This window comes from Dendrobates tinctorius, unplaced genomic scaffold (genome assembly GCF_039654945.1).
Source record: "Dendrobates tinctorius isolate UK_male_01 unplaced genomic scaffold, ASM3965494v1 ptg000022l, whole genome shotgun sequence".
NCBI lineage: Eukaryota > Metazoa > Chordata > Amphibia > Anura > Dendrobatidae > Dendrobates > Dendrobates tinctorius.
In genome coordinates, this window is record NW_027361690.1 from 23,507,160 (window position 1) to 23,527,425 (window position 20,266).

The 20,266-nt window shown below is 42.6% G+C and overlaps 1 protein-coding gene across 2 annotated transcripts in view; it reads left to right on the forward strand.

Annotated features, from left to right (window-relative positions):
• The window catches only part of SPPL2A (signal peptide peptidase like 2A), a 98,021-nt gene that overhangs the window by 40,808 nt on the left and 36,947 nt on the right, over positions 1-20,266 (forward strand). For both annotated transcript variants that reach the window (XM_073568494.1, XM_073568495.1), the window contains exons 6-8: positions 7,320-7,471; positions 12,224-12,320; positions 12,401-12,502. In XM_073568494.1, the coding sequence (XP_073424595.1) occupies positions 7,320-7,471; positions 12,224-12,320; positions 12,401-12,502 (351 nt within the window). The remainder of the gene's footprint in view (positions 1-7,319; positions 7,472-12,223; positions 12,321-12,400; positions 12,503-20,266) is intronic.

The following is a 20,266-nucleotide window of genomic DNA, read 5'->3' on the forward strand; positions in this document are numbered from 1 at the left end:
ATAGAAGAGGCCCCTGTGCAAGAATATTATATGGGCTCTTTGCAGACCAATAGCTCATCATGATGCACAGTTCTTCCTACTTTAGAGGTTGCAGTCTGTCTGTCCCTGGTCTAGGGTATATCAATCGCTCTGCACACGACCATATATCTGGAATGTGTCTATATAGTCTCACACTCATCTTATAGCCCATTTTTACAAGCCAATAATCTGGGAATGAGCATTCATAGGAAGCATAGTTCCTGACTATAGTCCCTTTTTTAAAAAGGACAACTCTCACCTGATGAACAAGCAAAATGCAATGACTTGTAAGTTGGCTTAAACAATTATTATTGGCAGCACTTCACCTCGTATAATCAGGTGATGTTCTTCCACGACCATGATATTCTATGGGCACAAAACGATGGTTAAGACAATCATTCTATGCTCCTACATCGTTTGTCAGCCTGTCTACACAGTCCAGTAAACAACTGGCAATCGGGTTGTATATATCAGGGGTCTCAAACTTAGCCAGGTAAATATTCCGCACATAGAAAAAAATTTAATATGTATAACATTCTTTACTGGAGAAGATGACGTTTTCAGTTTTACCATTATTTTTCTACATGAGTTTTTGATCATAATTATTTTGGCGTGTTTTTTTAAAATTCTTTTTAATGGTGTTTATTATATGGGTTATGGTACAGGTCTTGACTTTTACTTCAATTTTTACATAAAACATCATTCTGTTGCTCTTTACATACACATAAAAAGAAAATTCTCACCTGACCTCTCTTCCTCGGCAAACAGAGTCCTCTTCCTTCTCCACAGGCGGGAGACTTAGCGGGCCCCGCCGGGATGCCGACGTCAGTTGTTGGCCTCTCGTTTGGCTGCTATTGGTAATTTGGTGCAGAAAGCTGCATTCAGTTGAAAAGAAGTGATGACATCTGCATATCTCTTATGATTTCATATATTACCATGCAGCCAGTACACTTCCATAAAATATAATTTGCAGCCTATATACCTTGATATCAACTTAATAATAATAATTTTTATATAGCGCCAACATATTCCCCAACGCTTTTCAGTTTAACAGTTTCAAACACAACAGTCATAAGTAACAATGTTAACAATAATACAATAATTAAAGGAAAATAAAACGACCTTGCTCATGAGAGCTTACAATCTACAATGAGTTGGAGGAGATACAAGGTACAGGTGTGTATTTACAATGATGATCCAGCCATCTTGAGGGAGTGGGGGATAGATAGAGATAGTGAATGGGCTACACACACACTTACACATAAAATGACTGATTAGGGAACATGGTAGGCCACTCTGAACAAATGCATTTTGAGGGAGCGCATAAAACTGTGCAAGTTGTGGCTGGTCCTAATTTCTTGGGGTAGAGCATTTCAGAGAATTGGCACAACACGGGAGAAGTCTTGGAGTCGGGAGTGGGAGGTACGGATTAGTGCAGAGGTTAGTCGAAAGTCGTTTGCAGAGCGCAGCAGTTGGTTAGGCCGATAGACAGAGATGAGGGAGGAGATGTAATGGGGTGCCACACTGTGGAGAGCTTTGTGGGTGAGAACAAGTACTTTGAATTGGATCCTATAATGAATGGGCAGCCAGTGTATTGACTGGCAGAGAGCGGGCGCGTCCGAGTACCAATTAGCCAGATGGACGACCCTGGCTGCTACATTAAGGATGGATTAGAGAGGGGAAAGTCGAATGAGGGGGAGGCCAATTAATAGAGTGTTACAATAGTCCAGGCAGGAGTGGATCAGGGTGACAGGGTTTTTGTTGTCTCCATTGTGAGAAAAGGGCGGATTCTAGAGATGTTCTTTAGGTGTAAGTGGCAAGAGCGGGCAAGAGATTGTATGTGGGAGGTGAAGGAGAGATTGGTGTCAAACATAACACCCAGACATTGCGCCTGCTGCTGGTGTGTGATTATGGTGCCACCCATGGAGAGAGAAATATCAGATTTAGGGAGGTTAGTAGACGTCGGGAGCAGAAGTTCAGTTTTGGAAATGTTGCGTTTCAGAGAGCAGACATGATGGTGGAGACTGCGCACAGACAGTCACTGGCGTTCTGTAGTACAGCGGGGGTAAGGTCAGGGGATGATAGTTGTGTCAGCATAAAAGTGATACTGAAAGCCAAATCTGCTGATGGTCTGTCCAATTGGGACCGTGTAGAGCGAGAAGAGAGGGGGCCAAGGACTGAGCCCTGAGGTACCCCAACAGTGAGAAGAAGAGGAGATGAAGTGGATCCGGCGAACAAAACACTGAAGGAGCGGTCAGAAAGATAGGAAGAGAACCAGGAGAGAGCAGTGTCCTTAATGCCTAGTGACTGAAGCCTAGAGAGTAGAAGATGGTGGTCAAAAGTGTCGTAAGCTGCGGAAAGGTCGAGAAGAATGACAAGATCAGCTGCGGTGTAAGATGCTTATAATAATAATAATCTTTATTTATATAGCGCCAACATATTCCGCAGCGCTTTACTGTTTAACAGTTTCAAAACACAAGTTATAAGTAACAACGTTAACAATACAGTAATTAAAGTAAAATAAGACGACCCTGCTTGTGAGATCTTACAATCTACAATGAGGTGGGGGAGATACAATGTTCAGGTGTGTATTTACAATGATGTATTTACAATGATGGTCCAGCCATCTTGAGAAGGTGGGGGACAGAGATAGTGAATGGGCTACATACTCACACTTGCACATAAAATGACTGATTAGTGAACGTGATAGGCTGCTCTGAATAGATGTGTTTTGAGAGAGCGCCTAAAACTGTGCAAAGTGTGGATAGTCCTAATTTCTTGTGGTAGAGCATTCCAGAGGATTGGCGCAGCACGGGAAAAGTCTTGGAGTCGGGAGTGGGAGGTGCGGATTAGTGCAGAGGTTAGTCGAAAGTCTTTTGCAGATCGTAGCGGTCGGCTATGCTTATCACCATAAATAAAACCCTCAGGGGTTAAATATCAATAGCTAGGAGGATTACCCACTTCATAAAACATAACCTTTAATCAGTCATTAAAACCTAAGACATCACAAAATTCACAAAAACAAACATAATAGTGCTTGTGCAGGTCAGTGCTCATTAAAAAAATGGTTTGATCTCACCATTAATCACGGACATGTAAATCCCGGTCTATTTTCAGATGTGTCCTACCGGGTACTGGATCCAGTCAGTGGAGCAGGACAGTAAATGTGAAGGGATATAAATGTCAAATGATCCCTATCCTCCCTGTCGTGCTCAAGTTTTGCTCCTGTCCTCAAAAGGACAGGCCCCGAGTGGGCCCTGTAGTGTCATCCCCAATGTGTTATGAGGGGTCCTTGCTCCCTACGCGTTTCCTCCCCAATAATGGGGATTCATCAGGGGAGTTAGATAAATAAGATAGGGGGTTTATTCTAGGATTTGTCCGTATATTATGTAAAGGCCTCGCAGTGGCTGAGTGTCTTGTCCAGCAAAGTGACTGTCCATGTCACTGCGAAAAATGAGTCCAGTGACATGGACAGTCACTTTGCTGGACAAGGCACTCAGCCACTGCGGGGCCTTTACATAATATACGGACAAATCCTAGAATAAACCCCCTATCTTATTTATTTTTCTAACTCTGATGAATCCCCATTATTGGGGAGGAAACGCATAGGGAGCAAGGACCCCTCATAGCACATTGGGGATGACACTACAGGGCCCACTCGGGGCCTGTCCTTGTGAGGACAGGAGCAAAACTTGGGCACGACAGGGAGGATAGGGATTATTTGACATTTATATCCCTTCCACATTTACTGTCCTGCTCCACCGACTGGATCCAGTACCCGGTAGGACACATCTGAAAATAGACCGGGATTTTCATGTCCGTGATTAATGGTGAGATCGAACCATTTTTTTAATGAGCACTGATCTGCACAAGCACTATTATGTTTGTTTTTGTGAATTTTGTGATGTCTTAGGCTTTAATGTTGAGAAGAATGAGCAGAGAGTGGTCACCATTACATTTATCTGTCAGAAGGTCATTGGTCACTTTGAGTGCAGTTTCTGTCGAATGTACGGGGCGGAAGCCGGACTGTGAAGGGTCAAGGAAGGGAGTGAGTGGAAAGGTAATGGGTAAGGCGGGAGTAGACTAGGCGCTCTAAGAGTTTAGAGATGAAGGGTAAATTGGAGACTGGTCTGTAGTGGTTTGTGCACGATGGGTCGAGAGCGGGTTTCTTTAAAGGGAATCTGTCACCTCATTTTTGGCCTATGAGATGCGGCCACCACCATCAGGGGCTTATCTACAGCATTCTGTAATGCTGTAGATAAGCCCCAGATGTAACCTGAATGATAACAAAAACGAGTTAGATTATACTCACCCCGGGGTCCGGTCCGATGGGTGTGGCGGTCCGGTCACCCGCCTCCCATCTTCTAGCGATGGCATCCTCCTCCATCTCCTGCGGCTCCTGCGCAGGCGTACTTTATGTGCCTTGTTGAGGACAGAGTAAAGTACTGCAGTGCGCAGGCGCCGGACCTCTCTGACCTTTCCCGGCGCTTTCGCACTGCAGTACTCTGCTCTGCCCTCAATAGGGAAGAGCAGTACACCTGCGCAGGAGCCGCGGCAGAAGTAAGGAAGAGGACGCCATAGCTAGAAGATCGGAGGCGCAGGACCGCGATACCCATCGGACCGGACCCCGGGGTGAGTATAATCTAACTCATTTTTCTTAACTTACATCTGGGGCTTATCTACAGCATTACAAAATGCTGTAGATAAGCCTCTGATGGCGGTGGCCACATCTCATAGGCCAAAAATGAGGTGACAGATTCCCTTTAATAATGGAGTAATGATAGTGTTTGAAGGAGGCGGGGAACACGCTTGAGGAGAGGGAGAGATTAAAGATTGTAGTTAGGTGAGTTGTGACGACTGGAGAGAGAGACTGGAGGAGATGTGAGGGAATGGGATCGGTAGTGCATGTAGTCAGACGAGAAGAAGAGAGGATCCTGGAGACTTCTTCTGTGATGGGATCAAATGTGGAGAGTGAGCCAGGGGAAATGCAGGGAGGGATGGGAGTCACGGCACCTGGTGGCTGGGAGTGTATTTCCTGACCAATATTATCTCTTTTCTCTATAAAGTGGAAGGCCGGGTCATCGGCACAAATGTCTGTGATAGGGCATTGTGCTGTCGGCCTGAGGAGGGAGTGAAAGGTGTCAAAAAGTTTCTTGGGGTTGTTGGATAGTGAGGAGATCAGGGTGGTGAAGTAGGTCTGTTTGGCAAGGTGAAGGGCAGAGTTATAGGTTCTTGACATAAATTTGAAGTGGATGAAGTCTTCTGGTGTGCGAGTTTTCCTCCATAGGCGTTCAACACTCCTAGAGCATCGAAGGAGAAATCGAGTTTGTGATGTGAGCCAGGGCAGATTTACTCTGTGCTTGGGGGTTCTGAGGGTGAGGGAAGCTACTCGGTCAAGGGTGCTTCTAAGAGTGTCGTCGTAGTGATGTACAGCCAGATCAGGACAGGAAAAAAGAAGAGATTGGGGACAGTGATGAGTATAAGGAGCCTGAAAGTGTATGAGGGTTAATGGTTTGTAGATTTCTGAATGTGTGGTTGTGAGTGTGCTGGCGTGGGCGAGGATTTGTGAGCATGAGGGAGAGAATGCTGTGGTCAAAGAGGGGAAGCAGTGAGTTATCATGGTAGGAGATTGAACAGAGCTGGACAAAGACCATGTCAAGGGTGTTACCATCTGTGTGTTTCAGAGGTTGAGAGCTGTGAGAGGCAGAGAGAAGTGGTTAGTGATAGAAGCTGGCATGCAGATATGGAAGTGGGGCTGTTAATGGGGATGTTGAAGTCTCTCAGGTAAGGGTTGGGAGTTCTGAGGACATGACGTGTGGCAGCCAGGCAGAGAAATGGTCAAGGAAGTGGGTGGGTGAGCCTGGGGCCCAGTACATAACCGCTACCCTGAGGGGGAGGGGACGGAAGAGCCTGATGGTGTGGACCTCAAAAGAAGGGAATGAGAGTGATGGAGCTGGGGGGATGACCTGGAAAGTGCATTGTGGGGACTGGAGTAGACCGACTCCACTACCAAGTCTGCTTGTTGATCTCGGGAATGGGAGAATTGTAAGCCACCATGGGAAATGGCAGCAGGGGAGACTGTCAGAATCCTGAATCCAGGTTTCAGTGAGGGCCAACAGATTAAGAGAGTTGTTCAGAAAGTAATTGTGCAGGAAAGGAAGTTTGTTACATACAGACTGTGGATTCCAGAGGGCACAATTAAAAGGAGATGAAGGTATGCAGCTAACATTAATAACTTATACTGTTATTCATCTAGTATCTTACAAAACAGCCTCAGGGGCCACGATACAGATGTTCTCCACTGCACCATATAGCCATAACAATGTCCAAAACCACAAGCTAGTATCTCAATCACTGCTAATACACTTTTACTCAGATGGCAGATAGTCACTGAATCATGAGGAGCTTCAATGCAATGCTTTGTGCATAAAATCATCTGGTTTTACTTTTCCTCTTCTGCTCCAGTAATGTGCATATTGCAAGAGAAATCCCATCCATAAAGGAATAGAAATGAGAGAACCTGCCACTAAGCTAGTGTTTATGGGGCTTTCCAAATATGATGTTTGCTTGCGTGGCCAACAAAGGATGGGTATGTTGGGTTAATATGCCAGATCCTTGGTTTCCCTGAAAGATCGACTATTGCAGTGTCATAAGCACGTTGAATAGCGTTAGGCTAGGTTCACATTTGCGGCTGGGCGAGCTGCGGAGGACTGCGGACATCCTCCATGAAGCTCCGTCCATGGCCGCACCTCCTCCGGTCAGTGCCGCATGCGGCCTGCATAGCCTATCTTTAACATTGGGTACGCAGGCCGTGCAGATGTATGCAGATGCGAACGCATGCGTCGTTTTGACGTTGCGACGAAAAAAAACCAAATTCAAACATGGTGCGTTTGATGCGGGTCGCCGCATCATCAAAACGACGCATGCAGACGCATCCGCATATATCCGCACGGCCTGCATACCCAATGTTAAAGATGGGGTATGCAGGCGGCGCTGACCGGAGGAGGTGCGGCCGTGCGCGGAGCTTCACGGAGGACGTCTGCAGCTCGCCCAGCCGCAAATGTGAACCTAGCCTACTTCTACTTCTGGGGTACATGTTCATGCACAGCTGTTCAAAAGCTATTTTATGTACAGTTCATGAGAGAGGAACATATTGTTATTTATTTAGTTGGTAGTTTAGAGAAAAATGCATAATTCTTGTAGATAATTTAGGGAAATATATTATAGTGGGTAAATATTCTCAATCAAAGATTTTACGATGCAGACAAAAAAGTAGGTAAAATATCAACTTTTTATTACAGGGAAGACTTAAGACCCTCACAAAATACAGGGGAAAATGAAGGCGGGAAGAAGAAAGATGATAATGTTACATTCACCCCTTTCACTGTCATCCTGTTTGTAGTTATATGCTGTGTCATGTTACTTCTACTTTACTTCTTCTATAAGTGGTTGGGTAAGTATTGTTTAGCTCAGGTTTGTTCTCATGGATTTTATGTTAGTTTTTTCCTGTAATTCATCTTTTGCTTTTTCTTTAAAGGGGTTGCCCACTATTAGGACAAACTCTTCTTAAACTAAATGTTCGGCCCCAATTAAAATAATAAATATACAAAAAAAGTTGCACTCTATCGTGCTAAAGCATGTCAATGTGAAATATATGCAATATGAATAGCAATACAGCTTCTGAATTCTAGAAAAGTCATGCCTGCCCATCAACCAACGTCAAGGTGGTCTCAAACCTGATGGGTCCCTATAAAGCCTATACTTCCCTCCTGTGCAGACTCCGTTCCAGCGATGTTGACACAGTCCTGGGGCTGTGATGCAGTGGAATGACACGTGATGCCCGGCGCCCAATCAGAGTTGGCTGTTATGAATGGGTCATCGAGGAGGATAACAGGACTAGGCTAAGCCACAGAAAACCAGAGAGGTTGGAAACTAAGTGGATTGCAGACCCCTGATCCTACCCACACAACTAGCAGTAGCCGTGGAGCTTACCTACGATGCCCTAGATGCCTCGGCACAGCCGGAGAACTAACTCAGCCTAAAGCAAGAAAGGTGAAATCTAAACTGCCCCGGAGCAGACCCCAAAGGAATAGACAGCCCCCAAACATATATTGTCGGTGAGACAAGATGAAAACACAAACGCAGGCAGAAAAATAGACTGAGCAAATGATGGGGCCCAAACTGACTAGACAGGACTATCAGCACTCTGGTATATACTGAAAGCAAAGCAAAAAGAGACCAATATAACAGGGGACAAAACAAACTGACACAAGAAGTAACATATGGGCGGTGATCCAGCACAGCCCCAGCAGGAGCAAGCTGAACCGCACAAAGCAGAGCTAGACAAAACCAGATCAAATGCAAAAAGATTAGCAAATGAGCCACTTAGCTGAACCATGCAGGAACAGAGCAGGAGACATCAGACCTCAGAAGGCACAGGAAGAAAATCACCAGCAGGGATTGAAGGAAGTCAGCTGTCTTAAATACACCAGTCAGAAACCCCAGATCTCCAATCATTGTCGTCATCATTATCAGGTGGCAAGCCTCTGTCAATCTGACCAGCTCCACTACCTCCTGTAACCACCAGAGGGAGCCCAGAAAGAGAACTCGCAACACCTCTGTCAAGCTGACCTGCTCCACTACCTTCAGTAACCGCCAGAGGGAGCCCAGAAAGAGAATTCACAACAGTTGGCGTCACTATCGCCGCCTTCGATAAACTGAACATAAAGAGAAAGTTTGGGATGAGCTGCAACTCAGGCTTCCTTTTCATGTTCAGTTTGTACGAAGGTGGAGACAATGACACAAGCGCTGATTGGGCGTTGGCGTCATAACAACTCATCACAGCCCGGGTAATGCCGACACTGCTGGAACGGCGCCGGCACGGGAAGCGAGTATAGGCTTGATTATTTTATTGGGGACGAACATTTAAGTCACTTTCCTTTTTTTGGCTTCTGGTATTTGCTGATGTTTATTTTGGAAAATTCATCAAATTGGTACACGTGGTTCATGCATTTGGCGCAAAGTCAAAAATTGTCTTTTTCCTTTCATTAACTATTTTTGCGTCTTTTTAAACAAATACTTGTATCTTTTCCAAAATGTTGCAAAACATGCAACTTTTTAAAAAAGAAATTGATTAAACCACATCGTGGGTGGTGGGGTGAATCAGAGTAAAGTTGCGCCAGATTTTGCAACTTTGTAAAAAGATGCAATTGTTGAATTAGCCGAAAACATCTGGAATCAGCACGTTTTAATATAGACCTCAAAGAGAGTGCAAGTAGCATAATGAATTGGGCGCAAACAACAACAAAAAAGCTCAAAATTTAATCTGGTCCAAAATGTATGTCGACAACACCAATACATAGTAATATAGTAACCTAGTTATTAAGGTTGAAGGAAGACTTTAAGTCCATCTAGTTCAACCCATATCCTATCCTAACTGGCCCTAACATGTTGATCCAGAATAAGGCAAAAGAAACCCATGTGGCAAACAGTAAGCTTCACATTGTGGAAAAAAATACCTTCCCGACTCCACATTCGGCAATCAGACTAGCTCCCTGGATCAACGCAATATCAAGGAAACTAGTGAATATAACCTGTAATATTATACTTTTCAAGAGCCTAGCTGCTCATTGCTGCGGATGGTTACTCCTTCGCTAGAAGAAATACATTTGAAAAGGTAGAATATATAAAAGGACTGCTGGTGTTTCCATGTCTAATTTAAAGTGGTGTAGGACAAAAGGGTTCTCAATTTGTGGACACTTTACCTACACACCATTACATTGAAAACTAAGTGGCATGGCCTTCTGGACTTTCAAGAGGCTACTTCTTTAGAACCCGTAGACTATAATGGAAAATATATACCTATAAACATAAGAAGCACATGTCATATTTTTATTATACTACTTACTCCCCAAGGAAGAAGCTAACGTGAAACGCGCGTCAGGGCGCCATACTGCAATCAGGTCATGTATACCTAATCACTTAGAGCTTTCTTCTTTTCCCTCCTTTTATTCAGCTGGCACCTTTTATAGGCACTATGCATATTGTGGCACTATGGAATTATTTCCTAAGCACTTTATTCTATATTTACTTAAAAGATTTGTTGGCACAGGCTGTTTATTTGAAGGGATTATTGATTGCTCTATGCATTGAACACCACAGGCACAAACTGTGATGTATATACATTTTGGTTGATAAGTATTTTATTGCTTTCGTATATGATCTCTTCCAGTTGGTTGGATTTTTACAAGCACACAGAGGAAAAAAATAGCTTATGATTTTTTATGTGAGCAATGATTGTAAAAACTTTTTGTGATGATTTAATGACATCTTCTTTTGACTTTTTTTATACTTATGAGTAAGAATCAATTGCTTCTCTATCTCTTTAGGCCTAATGCACTTGCATTTTGTCCACTTGGATGTTTTTTACCTTTAACTTAAAGCACCTAGCACTTTAAGGTGTGACTCTAACTGGATTGTTCTGTTTGATAAATAGGTCTTAGGACCATTCAAATGAGGATTGTTTATTGCTTGAATATTTGATTTTTTGAAGCATTTTAATACCATCAGTACTTGTCCTTGAGTACTTGATTTTTTGAAGCATTGAACACCATAAGTACTAACTGTCCTGATATGTGTAATAGGTTTTATTAACCTTTTTTACAAAATCTTTTCAACATTTTGGTGTACCTAACCTTTGTATTTGCAGTTCCTTTTTGTATATTTTTTTTGTCTCCTATGGAATTTTAATTCAAATATAATGTTTGTTTAATAAAGAGTCATATCACTTTTTAAAAACAAATATGGAATGTGCTTCCTTATGTTCATAGGTATATAATTATAGTTGTGGAAGTGCCACCAAAAAGCGAGGCCACCTTGCTTGGTTATATAATGGAAAATATCTTTATGGACAGCTCGCTTTTATACTTCAGTTTGATGTGTACAAGGGATCACAACCACCACCCCATTTCCCCCACATCCTCCATTTTTTTGTGATCATGACTATTCCAGTGACCAAACCCTCAAATTACTGTATTATAGGGAACCTGTCCTGTCCTCAAGTGCTATTAAACTGCAGATATGAGGTTGACCTTCAGGTTAATAGTTTACTGAAACTGTGCTGCCATTGCACTGAAAGATCTGCTGCTGGGAGAAAATTAACTTTATTCTTCCCAGCAGCCTCAGGCTTTCAGTCATAGCCGTACGGCCGGTGTGACGTCACCGCTCCGTATACAGTGAGTGGCGACTGTAACCATTCCCCTGCACTGACTGTCAACTGGCCCTGCAGTGCATTAGTACAGACCTGGCTGTCGATCAGTACTGGGGAGCGGTTACAGCCACCGCTCACTATGGACTGAGCAGTGACTGAAGCCTCTATGACTGAAAGCTGGAGACTCTAGGGAGGAATAAAGTTTTCCTCCAAGTAGCTGGACTTTCAGTATGACGGTTGCACAGCTTTAGCGCTATTAGCCTGCAGAATGACCCCATATCTACAGGTTAATAACGTTTGCCAACATGACTTGTTCCCTTTAAGGATTGGCTGAACAGCTCTCCTACAACTGGCTAGAAATAATAAGTTTACCTTTATAGTTGAAATCACACCAGAGATTACTAGGTCGCTGTGATTTGTTACCCTGACTTAATGCCATATGGTCGTGGTGACCCTTTTTCCATAGTGATGCAATGTCAAGAGAGCAGCCAGAAACACTTCTAATTGGTCCATATGTCTTAGTGCAGCTAGTCTTTACCTCCTCTCTCCCTGCAGCTTTAGCACACGCTGCGCCCAAAGCCTCCTTCTATTGGACATCGGTGAATCCGTGGGTGGTCATTGAACCGTGCGGACTCACCGCATTCAATACATTCTGTTGATGCAATTTCTCTTGCGGACACTAGCATGTTGAAGGAGGCGCCACATGTCAGTCTCCACGGGTGATCCGCAAGTGACTATGGGCACATAGTGGACGTGGGATTTCTTGAAATCTCGCCCACTATGCTGTCACGGCATAAATACGCAGCATCCAACCCGCAGCAGTTCCCGATCGTGGGCACGTACCCTAAGGAGGGGCTATTTTTTGTCTTTCTGATTCATTTGCATTATTTTTTTTACAGTCACCAAGTAATATGACACTTAAAAACGCTTTATAATTCTATATTAGGTTTTACATAGTCTATCTATTAATCCTCCATATTTCTCCTTTGTTTCCAGTGTATGTGATCATCTCTGTGTTTTGCTTGGCATCTGCAATGAGCACGTTCAATTGTCTCTCTGCTCTGATCCAGTACATCCCATATGGAAGATGCAGGTCGGTATAATTGTATTTTTTTAAATCAAGGCTTCTCTTACATAATATATGTCAACACATGTTTGATATTTATTTTCCAGAATTTCATGCTTTAGTAAAAGTGCAGAAGTGCGGCTGGTCTTCCTGGCGGCGTTCTGTGCAGCCGTGTCTGTGACTTGGGCAGTATTTCGGAACGAAGACAGGTACTGTGTGTGATCCAAACTGATCTGTATTTTTAAATGTCCGCGAGTCAGTTTCCACTGTCCTATTAATAGTGTGCACGCGGTGCGGGTTCAGCTGTCAGTGGAGATAAGCATGGAAATGCATGTATGTTTGAAGTGGGCACATACTGTGCATAGTTACAATGTGCTCCAGATATAAAGGGAATGTGTCATCCGAAAGTGACCTATTGTTTAACCCCTTAGTGACGGAGCCAATTTGGTACTTAATGACCTGACCAATTTTTACAATTCTGACGACTGTCAGTTTATGAGGATACAGCTTTGGAACGCTTCAACGTAGCCCACTGATTCTGAGATTGTTTGTTTTTTTGTGACATATTGTACTTCATGTTAGTGGTAAAATTTCTTTGATATAACTTGCGTTTATTTGTGAAAAAAATGGAGATTTGGCAAAAATTTGGAAAACTTTGCTATATTCAAACTTATAATTTTTGTACAATTAGAGAGTTGTCACACAAATTAGTTAATTTTTTTTGTTAGGAAGATATAAGGGTTAAACCGTTGACCAGCGATTTCTCATTTTTACAAAACCATTTTTTTTAGGGACCACATCACATTTGAAGTCACTTTGAGGGGTCTATATGATAGAAAATACCCAAAAGTGACATCATTCTAATAACTGCACCCCTCAAGGTGCTCAAAACCACATTCAAGAAGTTTTATTAACCAGGTGCTTGACGAGAACTAAAGCAATGTGGAAGGAAAAAATGAACATTTTACTTTTTTCACAAAAAGTTTACTTTGAAACCAATTTTTTTTTATTTTCACAAGAGTATCAGGAGAAAGTGGACCACAAAAGTGGTGGTGCAATTTCTCCTGAGTACGCCGATACCCCATGTGTGAGGGAAACCTACTGTTTGGGCGCTTGGCAGGGCTCAGAAGGTTGGGAGCACCTTTTGACTTTTTGAACGCAAAATTGGCTGGAATCAATGGTGGTGCCGTGTCGCTTTTGGAGTTCCCCGATGTAACTAAACAGTGGAACCCCCCAATTCTAACCCTAACCTGGCCAGCAGATCTCGGCGGGCGCACTGAGCATGCGCCTGTCATTTTATCCCGGAAGAAGATGCCGGGGAACTTCAAAGGGGCATGTAGGAACACCAAAGGTATCGGGGGGGTGTTCGGGGACCCTATTTCTCTCTCCTCTGATGTGCGATCACATCAGAGGAGAGAGAAATTATATGGAAAATCGGATTTTATTTTTTTTGCGGTCGCCGTTAAACCGTTAATAATGGAGATCGCAACACTGATATCGGTAAAAACCGACTCGAATCATGTTCTCTGGGGGTAGCCGAGATCCCAGAAAAATTCCCAGAAAAATTCCGACTCTGGGGGATGCTATACACTTATTTCTCAGTGCCGTTAGCTGCGCTGAGGCATAAGTACCCTTAATTGACGCTATTAAAAGGAGTATCGGCAGTCGTTATGGGGTTAAAGTAATTTTTTCTTTTTAATTTTTCATACTACAATCTATATTTATAAATGAAACCTTTGCAATTTTTCACACTGGCACTGGGCGTTATACTAGACACCTACCTCCTGTTTTTCCACCAGCTACATGGACATAGGCTGCAATAGACTGGCTCTGACTCATTCTCTTCTACAGCAGAGATTTCTGGCCATAGGTTAATGTGAAAGGAGGAGGGAGGAGGTGAGCTGTGGCCATCACCTATTGTGAATGGTGAATTCTGTGTCATAAACTGTGTGTAGAGGTGTTACCTTTTCTTGTGATCGTTTCACCTGAGTGAAGTTGGTACCCCATGTTCTCAAAAGATGAATAAAAATACACCATTTGTTTGTGCTGGTTTGTGCCGCAAAAATGAACGTTTGCGCCGCTTTGGTTCCAGAGATATTGCGCGTTATATTTTTATGAAGCTCCGCCCACTTTCCACCCCATGTTCTTAAATTTTAAAAATGAATACACCATTTGTTTGTGCTGCGTTTGTGCTGGTTTGTGCCGCAAAAATGAACGTTTGCACCGCTTTGGTTTCCGAGATATTGTGCGCTCAATTTGCTGAAACTCCACCCACTTTCCACCCCATGTTCTTAAATTTTAAAAATGAATACACCATTCGTTTGTGCTGCGTTTGTGCTGGTTTGTGCCACAAAAATGAACATTTGCGCCGCTTTGGTTCCAGAGATATTGCGCGTTATATTGCGCGTTATATTTTTATGAAGCTCCGCCCACTTTCCACCCCATGTTCTTAAATTTTAAAAATGAATACACCATTTGTTTGTGCTGCGTTTGTGCTGGTTTGTGCCGCAAAAATGAACGTTTGCACCGCTTTGGTTTCCGAGATATTGTGCGCTCAATTTGCTGAAACTCCACCCACTTTCCACCCCATGTTCTTAAATTTTAAAAATGAATACACCATTCGTTTGTGCTGCGTTTGTGCTGGTTTGTGCCGCAAAAATGAACGTTTGCACCGCTTTGGTTCCAGAGATATTGCGCGTTATATTTTTATGAAGCTCCGCCCACTTTCCACCCCATGTTCTTAAATTTTAAAAATGAATACACCATTTGTTTGTGCTGGTTTGTGCCGCAAAAATGAACGTTTGCACCGCTTTGGTTTCCGAGATATTGTTTGCTTCTGCAGTTTCTTCTACGGACCAGGTAAGAACATCTGTGGACTGCTGGTGCCCTATTTACATTCTGCCACTACCAGCTGTAACCCTAGGGCCCCCACCCTAGTCAGGTTGGAGACAGGAGTGAGACTAGGGAGATGGTGGTCGGGTGGATCGCCCTTGCGGGTGTGAAGTCTGACGGTCTAGTTAGGGTTGCAGCGTAGGGAATCTAGATCGGCGGGGGCACCAGTGGTCCGCACCTGGTCTCAACGTTATTAAATTATTGTATATATTTTCTGTTGTGGTTTCTCAGCCAGAGGTGTGTCTGACTTTTCAGCTGCAGTCTTATTGGTTATTTTTGTCACGTGAGTGTTGGCTGTCCTCTCCCTGCTGACGTCACCTTGCAGGGAGGGTTTTAGGACCCAGTGGCTCCCATAGTTCCATCTGGGCCTGCTGAGGGGTTTTGTTTCTTTTTTTTATATTACCCAGCAGGCCTAACACATTGTTTAGCCAAATTACGTTGCACTATAAAAAGAATTCCAGGGAAAAAAAAGATTGTGATTACTTTTGACGTTGGCCAGTTTATGTAAAGTGACTGTCATCTTCTATGAAAATCTTTGCATAAATATGCAATGACCGTAGACATCACCACTTTGTGTGTGATGGCTTTGGATTGCAGTGTGAATATGGCTGGGTTAACATTACATTTGGGCATACTGGGCATACGCTCCATTCATTTCTATGATCTGGCTGGGGTCCGCAAGTGACCCTAGTTGGCTCATTTTTGCTCCATATGTGGTTTTCTTGCTGGACTCAAAACCGTGGTAGACCATGATTTTGTGTCTGGCTCAAAACAAAAGTATTGTTATTTTAATATAGCTGTCCAACTAAACAGGACCTTCAGAGCTTAATAAATCTTTGCAAATCAAACACAGATAAAAATGGAATTACCAATAACAGATGAAACTTTGTAGACAGCAGAACTGTTTAAAGAACCATGAAACGGTTTAATCATAATGGGAAATCCACATTAACAAAATGTTAACAGAATAAAAAAATATTGGTAAGGCATATTTTAGGTTATTTTAAACATACACTTTAAGCACCAAAACAACCTTAGAGGAAAGCATTACTAACACTTTGTTTGGTGCCAGGATACTTTTAAACTTTCCACAACAATCTTGGAGCCTGTGACTTGCCACGGGACTCATGATGAGACAGATTCTCCACATATTCACTCCTCCTTTGTAAATATTACAACATGGGGTTGTATCTTGGTCTTTGCAGAGGCTGTTGTAATAAAGTCACACAGGTCATCATATTTCTCCCAGCCATTAAATTTTCTTCTACAATAGGCAACATAATGACCAAGAGACATATTGCCAGTTCCTGGAATGAAGGCAACAACCCCTCGTAGCACAAATGAATGACTGTCCAGATGTATGTTCACAGGTATTTCGGACAGTGTATACTGTGTTTCTGCACTTATTTCAATACAAAGTACTTGTCCACTGGTGCAGCTGTGCGTGACCGAACCACTGCAAAGAAATTTCAATGAAGATGCATCCTGAATTTTCAAGCCATCTGGACACTCTTGAGGTGACTTTAATGGCTTTAGACATTTTGAAACATTTAGGTGTAGCCCATCTTCCAATGCTAGCTGAAGTTTACTAAGTCCATTAGTTTCTAAAATATGTATATTGATTGGCAGAAGAGGGATTGCTCTTGAATTAGCTATATTTCTATTGCAGTACACAGAAGAACACTGTGTTTTAATTATTACACTTGGTACCTGTCTCATTGTCATTGAGATTATGTGTGCAACATTACATTCAGCATTGACCTGCCTCACACCTGACTTCAGCTGAACATATTCAAATATTCCAGACAGTATTTTAGCCCTCATTGCATAAACTTCCTTTCCAACTCCCTTTGTCACAATTGTCTGCACCAATTCAAAAATTTCAACGGTGTTTTCTTTGATGACATAATTGCAAAATAATCCACTGTCCCAGAATGCACAACAAAGACACTGGCAAAATGAATCAAATGCACAGGTATTAATGATACTTATAAGCTTTTTGTTTACTTGTATTGGTTTTTTAGCTAGATGGTTACCATTTTTCAAAATGCTCACCTTTTTTTTTCGGTTAAATTTTGTGTCCATGTGCAGCAACTCGGAACATGGGGTTAGGTAGGACAATCTCTTTTTTGGAGGAATACTGAGACCTTTCCAATTTTCAACAGGCTGCTCCTGCAAGCTACTTTCATCACCCAATTTTATGTGAACTTGTGAATCCTCCTCACAGTTGCTGTTTTTTTGCCCATTCTCTTGGCTCATATTTTCACTGCTTTCGGTTTTCTTTATGGGAGCTGAGGAAAGTCTCATTTTGCCTTCCATAAATTCAAGGTGACGAATTACAAATCGGTCGGTTCTAATAGGGAGACATTCATGTTTAAAGAGTCCATTTTTTATGTTCTTAAATTCAGCCTCAACATTTGCAGAACTTGCTGTCATGTTCACACTTTTAAAGTGTGGAACCATTATGGCTGTCCAAAGTGGAAGGTAACATGCCATTCTTAAAAGATTTGGAACAAGTTCTGGAAGGAAATGTAAATTGTCTCGGTCACCATGATTTGCTGCAAGCATCTTACTCCTTTCACAAATTTCTGTTGCCCATATTTTCAGGTCTGTTTGGCATGGTTGAATTGGCTCATCCTCTTGTTCTTTCATCTCTACTCCATAGTCATCTTCAGTGACAGTGGGTAAAACACGTCCCTCTGCAATCCGTCTCTTCAGTTGAACTTTGCTAGTCTCTGATAAAACTGGTGTGCCTCTGTCATCATTCCCTTCTGATTCACTAAAAGCAACAACTGAAATTGAATGAATGAGTTCTCTCGCATCATCAAGTGATGTAGACTGTAGAAGTTGTGCCATTGCTCTGAGATAGAATTCCCTTACTCTGTTTCCAGCTTGCCTCAGACATTCCCATCGGCTAATAAGCTTGATACAGTGCGCAACATCAATTCTAATAAAGCATGGTGGTAGTTTTGATGCAACATTCCTGGTCAACACTCCAAAACACTGATTTATATATGTCTTCAAGTCGGGGTAAGGAGTGAAAGCCTTAACTAGAGCTCCAAGCAAAGCGAGGGAGAAATCACAAACTGCTTCCTTTGGAACAGTAGCACCTGCTTGTTTCCATTCAGTCAGCCATTGTGCTATAGAATTAACAGTATGGCTCTCAGAAAGCATCTGCACTACTGGGATATGATCTCCACTCGAACACAAAACCCCTTGGTACAAAAAGATGTGTGCAGAAATGCCAACAGGTCTTTTTAGTTTTCTCACTACTGAACCTGTTGCATCAAAACTTACATAGGAACCCAAGTTCTTTGACTTTATTTGGTAGACTTGCATCTGAGACTGGGTCCAGTAATGGCAAAAAAATTTATCTAGACCAATGTTGTGTATGCTTCCAGTCTGAGGAACACTGTATTTCAGGAGATGTAATGAAAGAATTGGGTCCTTGTGCATTAACTCTCTTTCGCCAATCTCTTGCTTGGCTTTTCTTAACGTTGCTAGATTTGGTAGATGGCTAGGCTCAGGGTCACCAACATCCATAACTTTATAAGCCTCAGCTGCTCGCCATACATGTGCTTGTTTTCGTCCTTCCCAGAGTTCTTTTGACAACCTTTTTCTTAAATCTCCTGATAATTTACGTTTTGATTTTCCTGTGTGGAGACTGTCATCAATATTGCAGATCATACACTTAAGCACTACTGGCTTAGCAATCTCTGGTATTTCTTCAACTTTTATGGATAGTTGTGCATCACACTCTGTGCAGCACCCTGTTATATCTATGTAGTTAGATACAACATTTGGATAAACCTTTGCCCTCCTGAATTTAAGTGTGCACGATGACTTGATATTTTTCCAGATCTCCTCATTCAATATGTGAGTCCATGTACCAGGTTTTAAGATTGTGTATTCTCTTCTATCAGCATACATAGATTTGTCATTGTAAATTACTTTTTCAGGCCAAATTTTGATCCAGCTCTGAAAAGAAAGACTGAACTCAAACTGAATGTCATAGCACTGAACTGATGAATGACTCTCTGTTCCTTCTGAGCTCTCACTGTTGGAAGGTTGTTTTGGGATATTTGTAACATCTTTGTACAGACCAAGGGCTTCCCATACATTGTGCCGATTTGTCTTTACAAACGTGTAAAGGTTTTTTGGTGACATTTTGTTATTTAATTTTTGACACAAGTCTACCCATACTTTTTCTGAGGGGAATGCTATTGCCTGTCCTGTAATAATTTTTTCGTGTGAAGAACAGATGACATTTATAATGTCATCATAGGCACAGGCTGGCTTCCTGGGCATCTGATCAAAACAAAAAATGTTTTTATTAGTTTTACATGCAGTGTATTATATGGAAAATAATTGATTACATAATTTTTAATAGTTAAGATACAGTGGTCCCTCAACATACAATGGTAATTAGTTCCAGGTGAATCATCGTATGTTAAAACCATACTGGAGCAGCAGGTGATGCTGCATTCAACAGAGTCCTTCATATGTTGAAATGATCGTATGTTGAGGCCATTGTATGTGTTGAGGGATCACTGTACTGAGATTAAATAATCCTATTCTTAGCATGCTCACTTCTCTCTACTTTTACAGATGAAAAGTGTATTGTGTATCTCTGCCTCTCCCATAGTAATAAATGGTGGGGGCGCACCTGCCACAGCAAAGCCCTGTGGTTGGCAGTCACTCTGCACAGGGCGGTGATTGCTCCATGCAGGGGAGCACTGAGGGCCACTGCAGGAGATTGCAGGGGGTCCCAGTGGTCAGTACCAAACCCCCCCCCCCCGGGGGGTGGGATAGGGGATAAGTTTTGCAGCAGATTACTCTTTTAATGGGTTAAAGCATTACTGTAATTACAAACAACTTGATGTGTTGGAGAACTACAACCCCCAGCATACCCGGACAGCCTTTGACTGTCCGGTCATGCTGGGAGTTGTAGTTTTGCAACACCTGCAGGCACCCTGCTTGGGAAACACTGTTGTAGACAGATAAAAGTACAACTCCATGATTGAACTAAAGTTTCTTTGCTCAGGTAATAGCTTTGCAGAAATCTACCAAGACAGTTTAGC